Here is a 24,586-nt window from a genome sequence, read left to right on the forward strand (position 1 = left end):
AATCCACACACTTCTAAGATTCAATAGCTAAATATTCCTGTCAAGATGGGGCCTGTGTACAACAGTCCCTTGGTCAACATGTTCTAGATAGATCATGAAACCAACTTTTTCACTTTTTTGATGTATTTTATGTTTACTTCTTATTTTGAATGTGATGCTGGAACTCTTGGAGTCTGTGTTTTGATGTTTCAAGATCATTTGTGTGTTTCAATACTCTGCAGACTCCGAGAGGATTCTGGGAGGCAAAGACAGTGTGAACAAACCTCATGGTGAAGAGGCTGTGGGATGGCACGTGAGCCGAAGTATGAGCCCATTTCACCGATTAAAGCTTCCATTGTTCACCAACTAAAACAACAGGGGTGATTAAAACATTGAGGCCAGTGGGGAAGTTTGCAGATCATTTGGGTGTTCTAGCACTCTGCAGCCTCTGAGAAGATTCTGGGAGGCAGCGTGTGCGAACCTCACAGTGGGCAGTCTGCAGGATGGGGCACAAGCCTATGTTTGGCTCCGTTTCGCTAATTAAAGCTCCAATTGTTCACCTATTAAAGCAACAAGGGACATTGAAGCATCGAAGCGGGTGCAGAGGGTGAACACCGGCTGCTTGTCTTTTCATAAGTTGTTCTGTACGGGAGAGGGGAGAGCCTGCCACTGTGGAGAGTGTTGTCCATGTTTTTTCTGCGTTTTGGATTTGGACATTGGACTATAGACCCTTTTTTTCAGTTTTACAGTTTTTATATTCTGTGTTTTTTTTGCCCCATCTTCTCATTCTTTTGCGTGGGAAGGGGACTTGGGGGTCGATGTGCCTGATCCAATTTGTTCATTTTTTTGTGCAGAAAGAGGGATGTGGGGGCAGGGCCATTGTGCCTGTATACCTTGATAATAACTGAGCCTTTGAACCTTTGAACAGTGTTTCTGTAATGGTATGGAGATGCAGATATTTTGTCTCTCCTGTTTGTAACTTCCCAGCATCTGGGGCACAGACTTTTCACGTCTGTAGGAAAAACATCTCTGGAATTTCCATGCATTAACTAAAATGCCTCTACTCCCAGATGTTTGGAATAAAGCTGAAGGAGAATTAAATATTTCCTCTGTTCAAAATGGGATTCCACTTAATGTTGGAATAAAGGGAAAAAGAGGCAGTATTGCTGTTTAACGGGGACCCAATGCCAAATCAAGAATGGATCAAATGGAAACCTAAGGTTGTCTTTGGCTCTTAAGTTAGTTAGGTGAACCTATAGACACAAAAATCAGGCTGATTAACAAGAACATAAGAAATAGATGGGTAAAAAGCCATTTGCCCTCTTACAGCTCTTTTTGCAAATTTCCCAAATTCTTTGAATCTCTCAATATCCAAAAAGACCTCCTTCTTGAATATACTCAGCAACTGAATCTTCCCAGAACTCCTGGACTGAGAATTCCAAAAATCATTGCCTTTGGGGTGAAGAATTTGCTCTCTAATTTCCCTATCAAATCCTGAAATAATTTTGCCTCATTCAAAGAGGTCATCTCTCGTTTTTTTTTAATTTAGGAATGTAAAGGTCTGTTCTGCTTCATGTCTTCTCATAGTACAATTCCCGAGATCCTGAGAACCTAGCTCAAATTTATTGTCAACTGACTGCACATATATACAACTAAATGAAATAATGTTCCTATGGACCACTGTGCACCCACAAAACATATATCACACACAGCACATAAAACAAAATAAATAAGTTAATAACATTGAATTCAAAATGCATTTTGAGTCATAGCACTGGTAAATATTAAACAATAAACAGTAAACAGCTCGCTGTCCTAGTGACGAGTTCTTGGTGGTGGCAGGGTATTCTTTAGTCTCACAGCTTGAGGGAAGAAGCTGTTACTCAGTCTGTCAGTCCTAGTCCTAATGCTCCTCTACCTCCTTCCTGACAGTAGTGGATTCTCAACAATGCTTTGGGCCCTTCATCTGCAACATTCCTAGTAAAATTCACAAATAGGGGGGATATTTGTACATATTCAGTTGAAGTTCCTCTTCAGGAAAGTTAACTTGACTCCCAAATACACAGGAAAAACTCAGCCAAACATGTTTGATTTAACACTTGGGAATCTCTGTGACAAAAAGTTGTCTAATGCAAAATGTATTGCTTGGCATGGTTTGGAAAATCATTGACTATCTCTCCTTTTACTTGTGCTTTAATATGGAAACTCAATGCCCTTATTACCTCTGAACTGAATGGCACGCTAACTTAGATCAGAGAGAAAAGCCAAGCCATTAGGAAGACAAATGGCATGTGGTTCTATCACAAGAAGTTTTAAGAACATGAGTGAAGATGATTTGCTGCAATTGCACAGATTATTGATATAACCCAAACTGGAGTAATAGTTACAGTTTTGGTCATCTTTAACTTAAAGGATATACTATAATAGAGGGAGTGCAGCAAAGATTCACTAGAATCATTTCAGAGAAAACACATTTGCTATTTGAAGAGAGATTGAGTAGACCAAGCCTACAGTTTAGCAAAAATGAGAGGCAATCTCACTGTAACTTAAAGAATTTAACAAGATTGGAAAGCTGGAAACATGAAGGATGTTTCTACTGGGTAGGGGTTTAGAAGCATATGTTGAATCCATTATTAAGGATGAGGTTTCAGGGTACCTGGAGGCACACGATGAAGTAGGCTAAAGTCAGCATAGTTTTCTTTAGGTGAAATCTTGCCTGACAAATCTGTTGGAATTCATTGAGGAAATAGTAAGCAAGATAGACAAAGGAGAGTCAGTGGATGTTGCTTACTTGGAATTTCAGAAGGCCTTTGACAAGGTGCTGTGCATGAGGCTGCTTAATAAATTAAGAGTCCATGGCATCACAGGAAAGATACCAGAATGAAAAGAAGATTGATTGGTTGGCAGTAGGCAAAGAGTGGGGAAAAGAGGGCCTATTCTGGTTGACTTCCAGTGAATTGTGGTGTTTCGCAGGGGTCGGTATTGGGACCATTTCTATTTACATTATATGTCAACGATTGAACAGAAGTGATGGCTCTGTTGCCAGGCTTGCAGATGATACAAAGTAAGGTGGAGGGGCAGGTAGTGTTGAAGAGGTAGAGTCTGCAGAAGTACTTAGACAGATTGGGAGAATATAGTGTAGGAAAGTGTGTGGTCATGCATTATTGCATAAACTATTTTCTAAACGTGGAGAAATTCTTTTTAAAAATCAGAGCTGCATAGGGACTTGGGTCCTTGTCCGGGATTCACTAAAAGTTAACTTACAGGTTGCATCAGTAGTAAGGAAGGCAAGTGCAATGTTGACATTCATTTCAAGAGGACTAGAATATAAAAGCAAGCATGTTATGCTGAGGCCTCACTTGGAGCACTGAGAGTAGTTTAGAGTCTTTTATATAAGAACAGATATGCTGGCATTGGAGAGGGTTCAGAGGAGATTTATGAGAGTGATTCCGGGAATGATTTAGTTAATGTATGAGGTGTGTTTGATGGCTCTGGGCCTGTATTTACTGGAGTTTAGAAGAATGAAGGGCGATCCTATTGGAACCAATTGAATATTGAAAGGCCTAGATAGAGTGGATGTGGAGAGGATGTTTCCTATAGTCAGTGAATCTAGGAACAGAGGGCACAGCGTCAGAATAGAGGGACATCCATTTAGAACAGAGAATAGGAGGAATTACTTTAAACAGAGGGTGACTGTGAAATTCATTGCAATGGATGACTGTGGAGACCAAGTCAATGAGTATATGTAATGTGGAGGTTCATAGCTTCTTGATTAGTTAGGGTGTCAAAGGTTACAGTGAGAAGGCAGGAGAATAGGGTTGAGAGGGATAATAAGTCAGCCATGATGGAATAGTGGAGCAGACTCAATGGATTGAATGGCCCAATTCTGCACCGATGTCTTATGTTTTATTTATGGTCCAGTAAAAGTGTTAGGCCACTTCGGACTGTGATGGGGAGAAATTTCTTCAGAAAGGGGGAAGTCAGTCTCTGAACCAACCAAGAAGACTCTGAATAGTTAGTCTTTGAATGTATTCAAAACAGATATCGATAGATTTCTGAACATTAATGGATCTGAGGGATATGGGAACAGTGCCAGAAAATGGTGCTGAGGTAGAGGATTTGCCATGTGAGTGATGAAGCAGGTTTCAAAGGAACAATATGAACATTTTAATCAATTTTCACTACTATGGTTTATTTTTGGTTCTAATTATAACAAAAACTAGAACAAAATAATTAGAAAAATCTAACTAGACCAAATAAAATAGAACAAAAAAATTCTTGAACTGAGTACAATTTATGATTAATTTATGATTTTCTCGTGAATACCGCTTACTTGATAGTGATGCTACTGCGAGTAAGTTTGGTCGTTGTTTTATGCTTACATGTACATATGGCAATAAAATCAACTTTGACTCCAAACAAACTCAGGGACATGATGACCTAAGAATTAGGACATAAAATTCACTATTAAAGAATTGTTATTAATTACCTTTTAAGTTTTTTATACCATCTGGATTACTGATCCAATAACATGGGCAACATCTGGATTACTGATCCAATAGTATGGGCAACATCATAACATAAGAACATAAGAAATAGGAGCAGGAGTAGGCCGTCCAGCCCATCGAGCCTGCCCCGCCATTCAATAAGATCATGGCTGATCTGTCCGTAAACTCAGCTCCATCCACCTGCCTTTTCCCCGTAACCCTTAATTCCCTTACTATGTAAAAACCTATCTGTTTCTTAAATATATTTAGTGAAGAAGCCACAACTGCTTCCTTGGGCAGAGAATTCCACAGATTCACCACTCTCTGGGAAAAACAGTTTCTCCTCATCTCCATCCTAAATCTTCTACCCTGAATCTTGAGGCAATGTCCCCTAGTTCTAGTCTCACCTACCAATGGAAACAACTTTCCTACTTCTATCTTATCTATCCCTTTCAATATTTTGTGTGTTTCTATAAGATCCCCTCTCATTCTTCTGAACTCCAGGGAGTATAGTCCCAGGCGACATCAGGATTACTGATCAAATAACATGGGCCCATCTGGATTACTGATCCAATAACAGGGGCACCATCCAGATTACAGATCTCATGATTGTTTTCTCTGGGTGCTCCGGGTTCCTCCCACAGTCCATTGACATACTGGTTGGTAGGTTAATTAATCATTGTAAATTGCTCCATAGGCTGGGATTAAATTCAGGGATTGCTGGTCACCATGGCTTAATGGGCCAGAAAGGCCTAGTATGCACTGTATCTCAATAAATACATAGTTAAATAAATAGATAGATAGATATATAAACAAATGGAAATGGAAATGATTTATTATTGTGACATGTATTAAGATGCAGTGAAAAACTTTATTTGTACACTGTTCATACAGATCAAATCATTGCACAGTGCACTGAGGTAGAACAAGGTAAACAATAACAATGCAGAATAAAGTGCAACCTTTACAGAGAAGGAGAAGTGCAGGTAAACAATAAGATGCAAGATCATATCAAGGAAAATTGTGAGGTCAAGTGTCCAATTGCTCTGCTAGGGAATCATTTATTAGTCTGAAAGCAGCAGGGTGGAAGCTATCCTTCAGGTTTTCAGGCTTTTGTATCTTCTGCCTGATGGAAGAGGGAAGAAGAAAGAATGTGTGGGGTGGTGGGGGGGGCATGGGGTTGATTCTGCTGACTGATTTACTGAGGCAGCGAGAAGCATAGACAGAGTCCATAGAGGGGAGGCTGGTTCCCTCGAAATGCTGAGCTGTGTGCACAACTCTCTGCAGGTCACGTGCAGAGCAGTTGCCATACCAAAGCCGTTGTGCATTTAGATAGAATGCTTTATATGGTGCAATGATAAAAATTGGCTAGAGTCAACAGCGACATGCCAAGTTTCTTTAGCCTCCTGAGGATGTAGAGGCTTCCTTAGCACCACCACCCAGATGACTAATTCTGTAACACATTGCAACAAATAAACTACTGATTTCACAGCAGCTCCAATTATCACAGAAACAACATATGCATTACAGATACAATAACCAGGACACATCTGCATTACTGATCCTTAAACATGGGCTCCACCTGGAGTGCCCACACTATAACATGGACACTACGCCACAACACCAAGTGAAGGTCTCATATCATAGTTGTGAAATGGGCAAATGTTCCTCCAACTATTAGATGGAAACTTCATAAAATTGAGGGTGAGGATAAAATGCCAAGTAATGTACTTAATTGCCAAGATGCAGGAGGAAACCATTTGGCCCTTCAATTTCATATCTATTCTCAGAGAGCTGAGCCAATATCCCCAATAGCTCCTCCTCATTTTTCTCTACCTCTATGATTTATTGTGTTTCACATGTCCACCCAATCCCCTTTGATTCTTTTGCCACTTGCCCACACTGAGAAATACTTTGACAGTGGTCATTTAATCTACCTGCGTGTCTTTGAGATGTGTAATATCCCTTTATTTGCAATATTACCTGATGCACTTTCAAGTGAATTATGGATTAAGTTTGAAAGTATGGAAAAGAAAGTCTTGCAAATGTTTAAAAGTCAAGGAGAGTTGATTCATATCATTAATTTGGGCATTAGGAATTTTGTACTCAAGATCAAAATCAAGACCAAAGATTCATGTTTATTTGTCATGTGTACATTGATGAATAAAGTGATATGTGTTGTTTGAGTTAACAACCAATACACCCAAGGGTGTGCTGCGGCAGCCCACAAGTGTCGAGACTCCAATAAGTTACCACCTCCCTTCGATGCTCCTTTTCCCAGATTTCTGCCTCTGTATGAGTTTGCATTACCGAAAGCTGACGGAAGGGATTTCAGCATTGTTCCATTGTCAGCATGGTGCACACATTAAGATGATTACATAGGCAGCTTTTATACTTTTGTACCTGGTCATTTGGAGTAAAAGAAATACTTGGAAGGATATGCTGTGTAACATCTAGACTTCAGAAGGCAGGATACAACAGTGCATGACCGGCCAGAAAACCATTGGCAGTTGCGAAAGACATGCTTTTCTTAACATTGCATTTCAAGATTGGACCTTCTCAGTAAATAACAATCCATTTACATCTTACCTGTTATGGGCAAGGAGTATTATTCGATATACTTACCGATTGTATCAATGCTGGCATGTAGCAGTTCATTCAGTGTCGCAGCCTTTCCAATGTTCATTGATCCCATGGTCCTACTGAAGGTTTCAGAGATTGTGGGTCATTTGCGCTTTCCAGAGCAGCATCTCAACTTGCAAATAGGTCTCATTGGCACTCAGGAGAAGATTTCGGTCAGAACCACTTAGTAACCAACTGGGAAAAGAAAGAGTGCAAAGCATAAAATGTCATTTTGCTGAAACAACATATTAGCTACCTGTTTCAGGTTTCTATTTGTAAAAGTGAAATATCTTTCAGCAGATAAAACAACATAATGGAGAGGAAGAAGGTGGGAAAGGCAAACAATGGGATAACAAACCAAGGTGTATTGGTGAATGTATGTTGGAGGTGAACAGCTGGGGCGTGTGTTATTTGACACTGGAAAATTCAATGTTCACATCATTGCATTGGAAGCTACCCAAGTGGGACATGAGATATTGTTCTTCTAGTTTGCATTTGGCCTGCTTGTGGCAATAGTGTAGTCTGCAAGCATACAGCTGGACATGGGAGTGGGAAAGAGAGTTAAAATCACATGTAACCAGAAGCTTGAGATGGCCATTGTGGACAGAGCACCGAAACTGGGCTCAGTTTCCGAATGTGGAAGAGGCTATATCATGAGGACTATGAGGACCATGAGGACCACGTTGGAGGAGGTGCTGGCAAACCTCTGGTTCATTTGGAAGGACTGTTAAGGTCTCCAGATGAGGGTGAGAGAAGGGATGGACGGATAGGGGTTACCCCTCCTATGACTGCTGAGGGAAGTGCCAAGGAATGAGAAGAGGGGAGTGGTCTAGGAAGTCATGGAGAGTGGTCCATAGATTGTGGTGGGTGGGGGAGGATGTGACCTGTGGAAGATCATTTAGGGATAGTGGAAATGGTGAAGGATGAAATATTGGATGTGGAGGATGGTGGAGTGAAAGGCGAGGAACCTGAGATCCCTACCTCCATTGTTTATGAAGAGGCAGACAGACAGGTAATGGAAGAATTGCATGAGAGAGTTGTTCAACAACGGAGAATGAATTGAAATAAAATCATAAAATGCTGGAGTTGGTCAGCAAGACGGGCAACGCTGGTGGGGAAAGAAATAGCCGAGGATCAAGGATCAACTTTATTCACCACATGCATTTATCTATACTTGGAAATTGCTGTGGTGTGTTGGCATGGCATGCAACAATAAACGACATTCAACAATTATACTGAATAAAGAATTCAATAAAAATAAAGTTAGATGTACGAATATGGGATAGAATGTGCATAAATACATAAATAGCAGCATGCATGTACAGTGTAAACAACATTATATAAAGTAGTTTAAAGTGCTTTAAAATATTCATCAGTGTGGTGACTAGGGTAATGATAGAGGGAAGGAGTGAGCTAACTGGAATGGTTGATCAGATTAACTGCCTGGGGGAAGAAACTTTTAAGATGTGTGAAGTTTTTCTTTTGATAGCCCTACAGCACTTTCGAGAAGCGAGCTTTTAGAAGAGGCAGTTTGCTGGGTGGGTAATGCTGCAACGATTATTTTGGCCTGCCTTTTTGACCTGGACACAAACAAGTCCTGCAGTAATGGTAGACTGCAGCCAATGACCTTTTCTGCTGACCTGAGAGTTCATTGCAGTTTCTGTATCTTGTGAGAGGATGTTGCTCCAGACCAGAGATTAATGGCTGATGTGAGGATGCTCACACCATTGACCTGATGACAGTGTCATTGACTCGATTTCACCCATTACTGATGCTGGAAGACTCACTGAGAATTTCTAGCATCTTCATTTGCAGGTTTTGGACTTGCTGCTTTCATATTACTGAGAAAGAACTCATTGTTTCATTATGACTTTTCTTCATCTTAATTTAGATTAACTGAGGGAATGTTCCATTTAAACAAAACATTTCTGAGCCTGGAGTGACTCAGGTACTCAATGACCTTGTATTCCTGAAAATGATATCCTGCTTTGGCAAGCAGTGAATGGATTCTCTTTGTTAGCGGTGGTTCCTTCTCTGATCCATTTGCCCACAGTTGTGAAACGTGCTCAGCATATGATGTCCCCTACGCACAGCACAATTAATGCAGGCCCAGCAACTAGCTTGTGCTCCATCACCTCTCCCCCAAGACTCTTCCACACCTCAACCAAAGGTAACTGGCCATCACCAGAGCAGTCATACGTCCAATTCCAATGCAGATTCAAAATCTGTGCAGTGATGGGAGGGGCAGGGCAGGAAGATGTTAATGGAGGAGATGTGGAGATGGAGATGTGGGAGACTGCAGATGCTGGCATCTCAACCAACAAATAATCCATCGGTCTATAATCAGCGGGTCAAGCAGCATCTGAGGCAGGAAAGGGATTGTCAATGTTTTGGGCTGAAATTCTGCATCAGGACCAAGTGTGGAGAGGGGAGAAAGCCAATATAAAGAGGAGAGAGAAGTGATGAGACAGGGGACAGAGGTGATTGTGGATTCTGAGGTTGGCAAAGGGTGATAAGCAGTTTAAACCAGGTAAGAGAGAGGGAGGGGGGAGTTGAGAGACAGAGGATGGTGGAGGAATGGGTAGAGTGAAGGTGAAGACAGCTAAGATGGCGATAAACCGCAACAGTGAGGCTCCCAGTCCTGGAACCTGAAGAAAGGAAGGTAATAATGGAACCATTAGGGGAGAAGTGAAGGGCAGATGGAAACTAAACCAGATGGGAGAGTGGGGTAGCTGGGTGAGTAGAGGGTCCTTGGAACCTGGACAGAGGGGGCTTTAGGTAAGGAGACAGAATAGCAGGACTGGAGAAAGCTCAGATGGCAATGGAGAGGGAGAAGAAGCAGCAGGAAGGGGAGACACTGAGGGATTTAGGGAAGGGACAGACGTGTTTGTGCCCCAGGCCCCTAAACTAAATGTTGAGTCTGCTGGTTTTGCTTCAAAACTATCATATTATATCTTGTGATAGCACTTGATAGACCAGGATGTTCCTTAAGACAACCTCTGACCATTGTTCAGGTTGAAGTAAGAAACTTGCCCAACTACTGTCCTTCAGAAATTGATTTACAGATGGAAGGTGTCTTAATCCAATCAAGCAGAGCATCAATTTTAAGGGGCTTTGTGGATTGCACCTCAAAAAATGCTTTCCCTTGAACACCATGAATCCCACCAGCATACGATGCTCCAGAAAGTAATTACGTATCTGACAGCCAGCTCTTGTTCTCTTTGCAAGTGTAGGTGAGCTTAGCTGCAGGCAATGTTTTCAGTCTGTACTATCAACTTGACATGCAACAGGTTCGGTTTTAATGTATTATCTGACCTCAGAGCCTTAAAGAGCAAGATCTTGAAAAGAAGTCTTATTATATGATACCTTTCAAACCAATGAGATATTTCTGGTGTATGGTCATGGTTGTAATCTAGAAGACACGAGAGTCACAGTCAGCTCCCACACAATCAATGACTAAGAATAATCCTGATTGATCCTCTCACTTCACTCACCGCATCTCTGACTCCACAACCTATGTACTCATTTCCAAGGGTTCTACAACTCACACTCCCAGTATTATTTATACAAATATATTTTTGTACATTTTTTCTTCTTTTGAACATTGGTTATTTGTCAATCTTTATTTATGTATAGCTTTTGATAAATACTATTACATTTTTAAATGTTCTTGTGAATGCCTGTAAGAAAATGAATACAGTACATGCTTAAATAGTAAATTTACTTTGACTTTGAGTATCGTATAGGACTCCAGGGAGACCAAATCATCCCTTGTTCTGAAAATGAACTGAGGCATCTTTTACCACCGAAAGTCAGAGCATTAACTTCAATCTCATCTGAAGGACAGCAAAGCACACTTTTACAGCTACAATGAAGACTCAAAGACGGCCCCTCTGACAGTGCAAGATCACTTCAGCACTGCAATCTTCTTTCATGCTGAGATGCCTGAACCCAGACTTCAACCCAGAGACTTCTGACCCAGAGACACAGATACCATCGGCAGAGCCAAAGCTGATACTGTAAACAAAAGATTATTTATTTAACACTGACCTATAAATCTTTAACAAGCTGAAAACAATTACTAATTTTTTACTTTGATACTCCTGAACTGGTACTTTCTGAGTGATCATAAGGAAACGCCAGTAGTTCAGAAAATAAACACTTACCAGGTGTAAGGAACTGTTTCATTTTCCACTCTACTGCCTCACGCAGAAACATACTCCGAACTCACTCAGTAATATTGACATGCAGAAAGCAATAGACCTTAAACTCCTTATGGTTGTTGCCGGGCTGCTGCATCATGTGATGTCATGATCTAGGCATGTAAGCAGAATGAGTAAAAGAAGACTTCATTTATGTCTGAGATAGTTTGAAGGAGAAAGACACGGGCTGGCTCAGGCGTACTGACATCCCATGAGAAAAAGAGACACTCAGAGAAGGGGCATGGGCGGAGGGAGGGGGGAGTGGAAGAGAAAATAGTGTGTCTTCCTGACAACTAACATTCCTCGCACAGCAGTGTTGGCTTTCCCAAAGAACAAAGAGTTTCTTAGTCGACTTGTAAATGATTAATCTTTCTGCTACATGCAAATAACAGTCAGAAGCCAGAGTTATTTATAAACTTACACACTCAAGCAATATCAGACGCGCCTGTGGTCTGAACAACAGGTTTAATTCCCACATCGTCCCATGGCTGATCATCAATCTACATCCTCCCTCCCCCCACACCAACACACACACACTCACTCACTCACTCACGCGCACACGCACACACAAATTCACTGCCTAAAGCCACTCTAAAAAATAATGCACACATAAATAAAAACGTGAAGTTGTCCCTTTAATGAGAGGTATATTATGCAAAGGCCAATTAAAGAACTCCTATTACAGTGGGGGAGCTTGTTACGTTAATTATAACCAGTGCTGCATTTATTCAACTTCACAATTTTAGAACACATGAAGCAATCGGCTGCAAATAGTAAATGTTTAACGGCAATTCGTGTCTTGTTTTTAACATCACCAGACTAAATGTCATTACATTTCATTATCAAACCCTCTGCACACAGACATGCTCACACGCAAACACACTCACTAGTATATATGCGCACGCACACACACACACACACACACACACACCATGCTACACAAGTTCGTAGACACGTTCTTTTTCTCCTCTTAAACTGCCCCCTTGGGTTTAAGAATGATATGCTTCAGCTCCAGTCCCCGTGGCTTCCGAGGTGATTGATGAGGAACCATAGATTCTACCAGAGATGCTACACAAGGTGCCTGACAGGCGGTAGTTGTTGAGATGAGATACTCCTGTTGTTTACATAGCGCTTCTATGTGCTTTGAATAGATAGACTCAAGCATATTCAATTTGTTGGAGCACACACAAACACATAAACGTACACTCGTATGCCGGCTCACACACACACACACTCACACATATATTCTGAACAATATACAGATATGCATACGAATCCATAAGTATTCGGCAGATGTTAAGCCGTGAGCAACACACACAAAATGCTGAAAGATTTCAGCAAGTCAGTCCGCTTCTATGGAGGGGAATAAGCAGTCGATATTTCAGGCTGACACCGTTCAGCAGGGCTCATGTTCAATTCAGCTCAATACAGATGGAGTCACAGAGTCAGAGAGCATCAGACCTCATAGAAGTTCAGAGCTTTATTGTCATTGCTGAGGACAACGACCTGGCAGTGCTATTCCATTCAGTACAACGCAGCGTACTGGCAATTAAATTATGAAAAGCAAAACGATTAAATTTAAAATAATGTCTATTTAAAATGACATTTAAGTTTTCAGAAGCTCCTGTTGACTATATCGTAGAACATAAGAATGTAAGAAATAGGAGCAGGAGTCCGCCATCTGACCTGTCGAGCCTGCTCCGCCATTCAATAAGATCATGGCTGATCTGACCATGGACTCATCTCCACCTACCTGCCTTTTCCCCATAACCCTTAATTCCCCCACTATGCAAAAACCTATCCAACCTTGTCTTAAATATATTTACTGTGGTAGACTCCACTGCTTTTGCCTGATTTGGAGAGCTTGGAGCCGGTGGGACTACGTGCAGAGTGCAGGGCCATGAGGGAAGAATGGGTGCGCGGAGTGGAAAAGTCTAAACGGTTAAAGTCCCACTGTCAGTTAGTGATGAAAAGATCCAGAGCGGCAGAGGGCCAGATTGGAGTGCCCAAAAAGAGGAGGAGGATTGAACAGAGGAGAAAGGTCCTCAGTGGGGAATGGGGAATCCTTGCCGAAGAAATGCGCTCGGAGACAGAGGAACTCAGTATCATGGATGAGTGCAGAGATAATGGTAAGGCCCCTGTTGAGAACAAAAACTTCCACTTCAGAAAGGGGTTTGGTGAAGACACTGCAAGGTTGGGAGTTGGGATGGTAGAGATTTGGAGGGGCCAGAGGACAGAGGAGGGTTATGATGTTCAGTGGCGTGGGAGGAAGGTGGAGGTTCAGAGAAGTAAACATATCCCTGACAGAAGAAAGTTCATGCAAGCACTACACACATAAAACGTCATATACACATACTGTAATTTACCAATAAGCACATGCACATTAAATATTTACACATAACCATAAACACAGAAACATACCCACCTGCACAAAACTTCAGATAGACATTAACAGATGGACACACACACGCACACACTCAAATTCACAAGGAAACACACGCACACACTCAAATTCACTGGGAAACAGACACACACGCAAATTCACGGAGAAACACAGACACACATACACACAAATTCACACGGAAACACGCACACACTCAAATTCACAGGGAAACAGACACACACACTCAAATTCACAGGGAAACAGACACACCCGCAAATTCACAGAGAAACACAGACACACACACACAAATTCACACGGAAACACACACACACTCAAATTCACAGGGAAACAGACACACCCGCAAATTCACAGAGAAACACAGACACACACACACAAATTCACACGGAAACACACACACACTCAAATTCACAGAGAAACACAGACACACATACACACAAATTCACACGGAAACACACACACACTCAAATTCACAGGGAAACACACACACACACGTAAATTCACAGAGAAACACAGACACACATACACACAAATTCACACGGAAACACACACACACTCAAATTCACAGGGAAACACACACACACACACACTCAAATTCACAGGGAAACACAGACACACATACACACAAATTCACACGGAAACACACACACACTCAAATTCACAGGGAAACACACACACACTCAAATTCACAGGGAAACAGACACACATACACACAAATTCACAGGGAAACACAGACACACATACACACAAATTCACACGGAAACACGCACACACTCAAATTCACAGGGAAACACACACACACTCAAATTCACAGAGAAACACAGACACACATACACACAAATTCACAGGGAAACGCACACACACTCAAATTCACAGGGAAACACACATACACGCAAATTCACAGAGAAACACAGACACACATACACACAAATTCACACGGAAACACGCACACACTCAAATTCACAGGGAAACACACACACACTCAAATTCACAGGGAAACACACACACACTCAAATTCACAGAGAAACACAGACACACATACACACAAATTCACAGGGAAACGCACACACACTCAAATTCACAGGGAAACACACATACACTCAAATTCACAGGGAAACACACACACACACACACACACACACACATACACACACACACACACACACACATACACACACACACACACACACACACGCACGCACACACACACACACATACACATGCCAACACTCAAATTCACAGGGCAACACACACAAACTCAATCCCATACACATACTGTAATTACTTGTCAAATAGGCATTTTACCTTTATTGACACTAAGAACTAAGATCACATGTACAGGTAAATAAGTATCCACTCAGCTAGTTACTAAATAAGCTATTTCCTGGCATGGGAAAATACAATATTGTATTACATTTTGTTCACATTTTATCATTTTTACATAATAGATTATTTCCTCTGTTTCTGGGGCTTTGTTGGGATATTGCTTTCCCTGTTACTGTCACAGACAGTTGAGCTGGTTCTCAGTCTCTTTCAAGGCAGATCACATGGCCGCTGGCAGGATTTCTTGCTCAGTCAACTGTGCCACCTTAGACTAAGAACCATGGGAGGAGATGTCAAGGGACAGAAGGCTTTGGCCGCTGTGCCTCCTTAGCCTAATAGCAATCTGAGGAGATGACAATGGGCAGAAGGCTTTGGCAGTTGTTTACAATAGTAAAACTGCATTCCAGTTAGAGGATTCATTCATTCCTGACACTCCTGCTTCCTAGAAACACAGAACTGTGGAAGTCCCCTTACCATTGAAACTTGGCGTCATTGTTTTGTTGGCTATCAGATTATGTTTTCTCTTCAATAGAAAGTTAACCCTTCAGTACCAGGCCCTGCAGACCCAGTGCCATTAGTCTCGACATAATACACACCCATGTATTAACCCTCTGCACAATTGAAATGATATTTTTCCAAGCTGCCCTCTTGTCTTTGATGTGATATTGCCTTCTATGAATAGCGTAGCAGTTAAGGGAATCGCTTTACACCAGTGATCACCAATCGGGATTTGACTCCTGTCGCTGCCCGTAGGGAATTTGTACGTCTTCCCTGGGACTGTGTGGGTTTTCTCCAGTTGCTCTGGTATCCCTCCACATTTGAAAGACGCATGTTAATAAGTTGTGGGCCAGCTATGCTGGTGCCAGAAGCCTGGCAAAACCCATGGACTGCACGCTCTGCCCCAGCACAGTCCTCGAACTGTGTTGGTCACTAGCGCATTTCATTGCATATTTATTAGATTATTAGATTATGAGGACACGCAGTCCTCTTTTATTGTCATTTAGTAATGCATGCATTAAGAAATGATACAATGTTTCTCCAGAATGATATCACAGAAACACAAGACAAACCAACTGAAAATCTGACAAAAACCACATAATTATAACATATAGTTACAACAGTGCAAAGCGATACCGTAATTTGATAAAGAACAGACCATGAGCATGGTAAAAAAAAAGTCTCAAAGTCTCTCGAAAGTCCCATCATCTCATGCAGACGGTGGAAGGAAGAAAAAAACTCTTCCTGCCATGAACCTCCAGCACCGCAAACTTGCCGATGCAGCACCCTGGAAGCACCCGACCACAGCCGACTCTTGAGTCTGTCCAAAAACTTTGAGCCTCTGACCAGCCCTCCGACACCGAGCACCGAGCACCATCTCTGCCGAGCGCTTCGACCCCGGCCCCGGCAACAGGCAATAGGCAAAGCCGAGGATTTGGGGCCTTCCCCCCCGGAGATTCTCAATCGCACAGTAGCAGCGGCAGCAAAGCGAGCATTTCAGAAGTTACTCCAGATGGTCCTCCGTGCTTCTCACGTCCGTCTCTGTCAAATCAGGATTGTGCATGGTACCTACTTACAAATACAATATCATTTCGGAGCGGCCGCGCACGCTGTGTCGCGCCTCCATCTTCTCCTCCCCTCTAGATGCTTTGATATACACATAACAAATAAAGCGAATCTTTAAAGATCTTTATCTTTACCATAATCACACCAGCTGGCCATTGTTCAGTCATGATCCCAGTCATTTACTGCGTTCACTTAGCAAAATGGTGGAAGAAGCTGGAGGGGACAATGGCCCACTCCTTTTCCTGTATTCCTATCACAGCTGGGCACAGATAAACCAGAATCATTTTTGAGCTTTGGTAAACAGATCAGTTAGGAGAGAAACTGAGGCAGAACTAGGCATCTGGTCCTTCAAGTTCCATTGACCAATCCCCTAAGCCTCGGATTCTCTTAGTGTCGACAAATCTGTTCATCTCAACCATGTAAACCTCAAAAGACTTAATGCCAAGTGAATACTAAACGCCTCCATGAAAGGCAATGAAAGGCATCCCGTAACGATGATTCCTGATTTTGCTGCTTAATACACGAGCTGAAGAATGAGTTTTTATCTACTATGTATGGAATCCTCAGCAAAGGGACTACAGGTTAGATTGGACAGACTGAAACCATGGATATTTCTGTTAGCATACCATAAGCATGTCGCACCAGTTAACTTTCCCGCCTGCTTCCAGTAAGGAGTTTGTACGTTCTCCCCGTGACTGCACGGGTTTCCTCTGGGTGCTCCGGTTTCCTTCCACAGCCCAAAGACGTTCTGGCCGGTAGGTTAATTGGTAAATCATCTCGTGATTGGGCAAGGGTTAAATCCAGGGATCGCGGAGCAATGCTGTATCTCAGTAAAATAACAACAAAATAAATGTAGGCAGCAATAGTTAAAGACAGCCTGGTGCTTCTGAAGAAGATGCTCATCATGCTTGCGGCAGAATTTGTTAGTTACAGTGATGGTGGAATCTACAGATTAGCCACACCATGACCTCTTCGATCTCTTTGCAGAAAAATGCATTTTTTAAAATTCTAATTGTGCTTTCGCTTGAAAACACTGTGTTTAATTTATGTTTTTCTTCTGAATGCTGCTTATATGATATTATATGCCTGTGATGCTGTGCAATAGGTTTTTCAATACATTTGTGCATACGTGAACTTGGGTTTATGACAATAAACTCAACGTTGACTTTGAGTTGCTCACCACAGGAGTGAACGCTGTGGCATGCGGTCTGCACAGGAGTCCTAAGGAAATGGAGAGGAATAAGATAAGTTCCATCCAGTGGGCACCAGGGTATTGAAATGTGGGCAGCTAAGTGGATGGCAAACTTTGAGAAGTTGCAATTACTTATAGCTGCAGATTACTTACAACAAGTGAAGGGTTGACTTCTATTAAACAGCCCAAACTCAGTAAACATCTGGATTAGCTTCTGTGTAAGCTCTTGTTGGTGACCACTGGCTACACCTTTTAATGCTCTTTCTCAAGGAAATCTTGTGAGACTTAACAATGCTCTCTGTGTTGCAAGGCATTTTCAGCATTTGCTACAATCTTACCTACAAGGCAGGAGGAACCCATTCGTTCCATGGCTTGCAAAGACTTACTAAGAACTTAATACGATTTGATTGCACAGAGAGTGCGAGGTCACATGTGTAAATCAGTGGCTTATGGTTAGTTTGCAAGAATACTATTTGAGGCAACTTGCATTTTCCTAACCCAACCCGTTATGCAATGCACACTTGCCTGAAAGTTAGTAAACAGCTTAGATCTGACCTTGAATGATTTGAAATAAGCCCAACTGCAGCTTTGAAACATAATTCCCTATGCCGAAAGGGCATTAGCAGCACATAGTTACAGATATCAGCCTAAGTGATGAAGCAAGCATGCCAGGGCCTCTACTCCTCAGGTGTCTGCGAACATTCAGTATGTTGGTGAGATAGTATTGGGGGACAAAGGAAAAGCAGACGAATTTAATAAGTACTTTGCTTTAGTCTTTACTGTGGAAGCCATTAGCTGTATGCCAGCGGTCTGTGAGTGTCAGGGAGCAGGAGTGAGTGACATTGCTATTACAAAGGAAAAAGTGCAGGCAACCTCAAAGTTCTTAGGGTGGATAAGTCACCTGGACCAGATGGACTGCATCCCAGAGTCCGGAAAGAGGTTGCTGAAGAGATAAAGGATTGGTCATGATCTTTCAAGAATCACTTGATTCTAGCATGGTACCAGAGGATTGGAACATTACAAATAGCACTCCACTCTTTAAGAAGGGAGGATGATAAAAGAGAGGAAATTATAGGCCAGTTAGCTTAACCTCAGTGGTTGGGAAAGTATTGTAGTCCATTACTAAGGACAACGTTTCAGAGCACTTGGAGACTAATGCTAAGATAAATCAGAGTCAGCATGGTTTCTGTAAAGGAAAATCTTGCCTGACAAATCTGTTGGAATTCTTTGAAGAAGAGTGGACAAAGAAGAGGCAGTGGATGTCATTTACTAAGATTTTCTGAAGACATTTGATAAGGTGCCTCACATGAGGCTGCTTAACAAGATAAAATCCTATGGCAATACAGGAAAGATACTGGCATGGATAGAGGAATGGCTGACAGGCAGGAGGCAGTGAGTAGGGGAATAAAGGGGGCCTTTTCTGGTTAGCTACCAGTGTCTAATGGTGTTCCTCAGGGGTCAGGATTGGGACTGCTACTTTTCACATTGCTTGTCAATGATAGTTGAATTGATGGCTTTGTGGCAAAATTTGCAGTTGAAACTAAGATAGGTGGAGGGGTTGGTAGTGCTGAGGAAGCAATGCGATTGCAGCAGGACTTAGACAAATAGGAATAAATGGGCAAAAAAGTGGCAGATGGAACACAGTGTTGGGAAATGTATGATAATGCATTTTGGTAAAAGGAACAACAGTGTGGACTACTACCTAAATGGGGAGAAAATTCAAACATTAGAGGAGCAAAGGGAATTAAGGATCCTCGTGCGAGACTCCCAGAAGGTTAATTTACAGTTTGAGTCGGTAGTAAAGAAGGCAAATGCAATGTTGACATTTATTTCAAGAGGGGTAGAATCTAAAAACAAGAAGATAATGCTGAAGCTTTATAAGACACTAGTCAGGCCGCACTTGGAGTATTGTCAACAGTTTTGGGCCCTATATTTAAAAAGGATGTATTGTCATTGGAGAGAATCTAGACGAGGTTCACGAGAATAAGTCCAGGAATGAAGGGGTTAACATATGAGTAGCGTCTGGCAGCTTTGGGCCTGTACTCACCGGAATTTAGAAGAATGCGTGGGGATCTCATTGAAACCTACCGAATGCTGAAAGGACTAGATAAGGTGGATGTATGGAAGATGTTCTCTCTGGTGGGGGTATCCAGAACGAAGAGGCACAGCCTCAAAATTGACAGGTGATCTTTCAGAACAGAAGCAAGGACGGTGCGAGGGCAGGTGTACGGGTTTGAATGGGATCCGGGGTCAGCAATGATGAAATAATGAAGTGGAATTGATGGGCTGAAGGGATTAATTCTGCTGTTATGTCTTATGGTCTTACGGAAGAAAGTAAAGGAGACTCAGGACTCACATCATCAAGTGCAGAAGCAGTTATTATCTCTCCCTTCTCACTGCTGCCATCAGAAAGAAAATACAGGCGCCTCAGGACTCACCCCACCAGGTTCAGGAACTGTTACTACCCTTCAACCATCAGGCTCTTGAACCAGAGGGGGTAACTTCACTCAACTTCACTTGCCCTATCATTGAAATGTTCCCACAACCTATGGACTCACCCTCAAGGACTCTTCGTCTCATGTACTTGATAGTTATACCCTGCTTATTTATTTGTTTGTTTGCTTATTTGTTCTTTATCTTTCTCCCTTTTTTATTTGCACAGTTTGTTGTCTTTTGCACGCTGGTTGTCCATCCTGTTGGTGTAGTCTTTCATTAATTCTACTATGGAAATTGAATTTATTGAGTATTCCCACAAGAAAACAAATCTCAGGGTGCATATGGTGACATATATGTACTTTGATAATAAGTTTACTTTGAACTTTGAACTGATCAGGATACATTACTGATGAACAATTACAAGGATAGAAACTGGCAAATGTTGACTAGCAAGTGATAGACTGTAACATGAAGCTTTCATCTACACGACTTCCCCAAAGGAGGTCTTTCAATGACTCATTTAACTTGAAGGGTAATTTTACCTCTCCCATTTTTGATCTAACTGAATTTCGTACATATCTTCTTCCAACTTCTCTGAATTTCAGACTTATTTGTGTTGGTCAGCTGCCTTCATCCTAGTTTTCTAAGCATTATCCAGACTCCTTGGCATGAATTTTAAATACCGTTCAATATTCAATATTCACGATTCTGGATTCAGGATTTTTTAATATCGTTTCCAGTACACAAGTGTAAAAGAGAACAAAATAATTGTTACTCTGTATCTGATGCAACCCAAAATACATATGAGATAGAGACCATGGATCTGTTTTTGAGTCAGGTGGTCCTGGCCTAGATGCTGCATAGCCTCCTCCCTGATGGCAGTGGGACCAACAGTCCATGAGCAGGCTGGGTGGGATCCTTCATGATGTTACTGGCCCTTTTCCAGCACCTTTCTGTAGGTATGTCCTTGATAGCAGGTAGGCTGGTGCTGGTGATGCATTGGATAGTTTTGACTGCCTGTTATAGAGCGTTCCCATATTGTTGGAGATTCTAATGATAATAAATTCCTTCAGCGGAACTGTCTCAACTCAAGTCAAGCAAATGTATACTCTAATCTCCTGATGAAAGCGTACCAGAATCCAACCAAACTTTGTCGGCATTACACTGCTTTATGATATGACAAGGACCTCAATGGGACCCACCTCCGTGTGGACTTGGAACTTCAGAATGATCTGAAAGACAATCATTACGAAAGATGGGACTTGTTTTGATGTGGTGTTTGTAACCCTGGGTAATCCCAAAGTACAATACAAATGCTCTATTGCAGAGTAATCACAGTAGCGAATATGGGAACATAGAAGGAAATCCCAGAATGATGCATTAAGAAAATTTCTTTTCAGCTCTGTCTTGAATGGCTTATTTTGAGATGATGATACCTGTTCCACTTTAATTAGTTGGTGGAAACACTTAGAAGCCACTAATGAATTTTGTACATGTCAGATTTTTTTAAGCGTGTCGTACCAGACATTCAGCCACTCTTGTCTGGCACATGGTGTCAGGATTAACCGGGTCACATTAAGAACATTCCTGACTTGACCCTTGTATTTTTTACAAGGCCGAGTGGCTAGCTGGACACTCGACCCAGCACGGATGGAAGGCGTGCTCGGGGGTGGCCCGACCTGGATTCGAACTCGGGAACCTTCGCTCCAGAGTCCGGCGCTGATCTCACTGCGCCACCAGGGAGATCACCGCACAGTCTTCCGAACTGAAGAGGTTAAAGGCCCATGTACGCTTAAGCTCTCATATGGAAAACACACTGTCTTAGAAATGGAAAACACACTGTCTTAGAAATCAATCTGATGAACTTTTGCTGCACTCCCTCTCTCACAAGTACAGATACCAAATTGTATATTATAAATCTTACACTTCATCCCAGTGAATGACTATTTGCCAGTTTAGACAGCACAAAGTCTCAGTACAAAAATGGCAATAAGCTCCTACACAACATGATTTGCTGTTGAAATTCTCACTCGTGACTTTGCTGGATTCACTGAGATTCTGTAAACTAAAATCTTCCACATCTCTCCTTGCTGTAGCCTTATCTGAACTGATCCCATCCTCCAACTCCTGAAGCTGGCTCTAGCCTGACAACAGGGACTTTGAAATTCTCATTTCTGTTGACAAGTCATTACATGTCTCTGTAATCTCCATTATCTCTCGGCTTCTCTTCCTCTGCCCTTTCGCTCATTCCCGATTTACATCAATCTACCAATAATGGTCAGACTTTAACAACAAGATGCTAAATCCTGGAGTTCTCTTCCTGAACTTCTCCACCTCTTCCTGCCCTGGACACTCGCTGAAACTCCATCCCAATGACCTTATGAGGTTATCTGTGCCCTGATGGGCCGCACTCTCATTACTCGCACAAGTCCCATTCCAAAGATTTGAGCATAAACACCCATGGACGGAAGCATCTGGGAAATGCTGCACCATTACATATCGCGCCCTTTGGGTAAGCTGTTAAACACTATGTTGAAGGTCAGAAAAACTAACTTCAGGATAGAAATTAATCTGTTTAATTGATGGCATTTAATATAATATTAGAAGAGTATAAAATACCTTTGTTCACTACAAGGAAAAAGTAGGACTTCAGTGATATAAAATGCAAACACTCTCTTGAGCACACTGCAAGTTGCAACCAGCTGCCTTACAAAAAAATACACACACAGCACCTGGGAAGGGTCAGTCTGTCTGAGAATTTGTTGCTTCATCATCGATTAATAAAAGAGTAATTTCTCTTTAAATATCAGTGAACGATAAGTCTGCTGGCCTTGCAGCAGCTGGCTTGGTAACTTGCCCACTGTGAGGAGAGTACTGGTCAGAGACGTCCACAGAGCCAAGGCCTACAGCTGTGCCACGGTCAAACACAGTCACAGCCAGGCGCCAACTGCTCAGTAATGCTCGGGCATATTTCTCCTCCTCTTTCTCTCCTGCTATTGAGTCGAAAGTTACTAATAACCACAAAGATATGTAGGAATTATCTAGCATTTAAAATGGAACCTAGCAGAGGATTCAACGCCCTTTTGCATGAGGAGGTGAACTATGTTCCATTCAACTGGGTCATAGTGTCATAGAGCACCACTGCACAGGATGTAAAACATTTCAAGCCAGCAAATACAGAGTAGTGCCACTAATTAAAAGGAAGAGACTGAGAAAATGGAAATCACAGACCAATTAGCCTTTCATGAATGGTGGGGAAAATCCTGCGATCAGTTATTAAGGAAGTGGTAAAGAGGAACAATAGAGTCAACATTGATGTATGAAAGGGAAAATATGCTTCACTAAATTGGTTGAGTTTTATTTTAGTAACTAGTAGAATAAATAAAAGAGAAGCAGTGGATGAGGTGTGCTTCAATTTTAATAACCTCTTGTATGACCTCTTGTAGTTACTGAACTAAAGTAGACCACATTGGATTAAGGATAATATACTGATAGGGACTGAGATGGGGGTAATGCACAGATGGGAACAAAGAGACATAAAGACCTAGAAGACTACAGTCCTATGCTCTGTCCGCCAGAGAAAGCATGATCTCCCAGTGGTCACACATTTTAATTCCACATCCCATTCCCATTCTGACATGTCTATCCACGGCCTCCTCTACTGTAAAGATGAAGCCACACTCAGGTTGGAGGAACAACACCTTATATTCCGTCTGGGTAGCCTCCAACCTGATGGCATGAACATTGACTTCTCTAACTTCCGCTAACGCCCCACCTCCCCCTCGTGCCCCATCCGTTATTTATTTATATACACACATTCTTTCTCTCTCTCTCCTTTTTCTCCCTCTGTCCCTCTCACTATACTCCTTGCCCATCCTCTGGGTTTTTCCCCCCTCCCCATTTTCCTTCTCCCTAGGCCTCCTGTCCCATGATCCTCTCATATCCCTTTTGCCAATCACCTGTCCAGCTCTTGGCTCCATCCCTCCCCCTCCTGTCTTCTCCTATCATTTTGGATCTCCCCCTCCCCCTCCAACTTTCAAATCTCTTACTAGCTCTTCCTTCAGTTAGTACTGACGAAGGGTCTCGTCCCAAAACGTCGACTGTACCTCTTCCTAGAGATGCTGCCTGGCCTGCTGCGTTCACCAGCAACTTTGATGTGTGTTGCACAGAAATAGCCCTTGTGTCTCATCTAGTGTTCTAGTCCATGCCAATCTATTTATGTGCCTTGTCCCATTCACCTGCACCAAGAGCATAGCCCTCCATACCCTTCCCATCTGGGTACCTGTCCAAATTTCTCCTAAATGTTGGAATTGGATCTGCGTCCACCACTTTCACTGGCAGCTCGTTCTCACTGCTCTCTGAGTGAAGAAATACCCACTTA

At 42.2% G+C, this 24,586-nt stretch overlaps 1 protein-coding gene across 1 annotated transcript in view; it reads right to left on the reverse strand.

The window, feature by feature from the left end:
* The window catches only part of rasgrp3 (RAS guanyl releasing protein 3 (calcium and DAG-regulated)), a 118,362-nt gene extending 106,690 nt beyond the window's left edge, over positions 1-11,672 (reverse strand). Inside the window, exons 1-2 of the mRNA XM_063055532.1 lie at positions 11,255-11,672; positions 7,092-7,283 (exon numbers count right to left, since the gene is read on the reverse strand). Of these exons, the coding sequence (XP_062911602.1) occupies positions 7,092-7,161 (70 nt within the window). The 5' untranslated portion in view covers positions 7,162-7,283; positions 11,255-11,672. The remainder of the gene's footprint in view (positions 1-7,091; positions 7,284-11,254) is intronic.
* Between the last annotated feature and the right edge of the window lie 12,914 nt (positions 11,673-24,586).

This window comes from Mobula hypostoma, chromosome 8 (assembly GCF_963921235.1).
Source record: "Mobula hypostoma chromosome 8, sMobHyp1.1, whole genome shotgun sequence".
Classification (NCBI taxonomy): Eukaryota; Metazoa; Chordata; class Chondrichthyes; order Myliobatiformes; family Myliobatidae; genus Mobula; species Mobula hypostoma.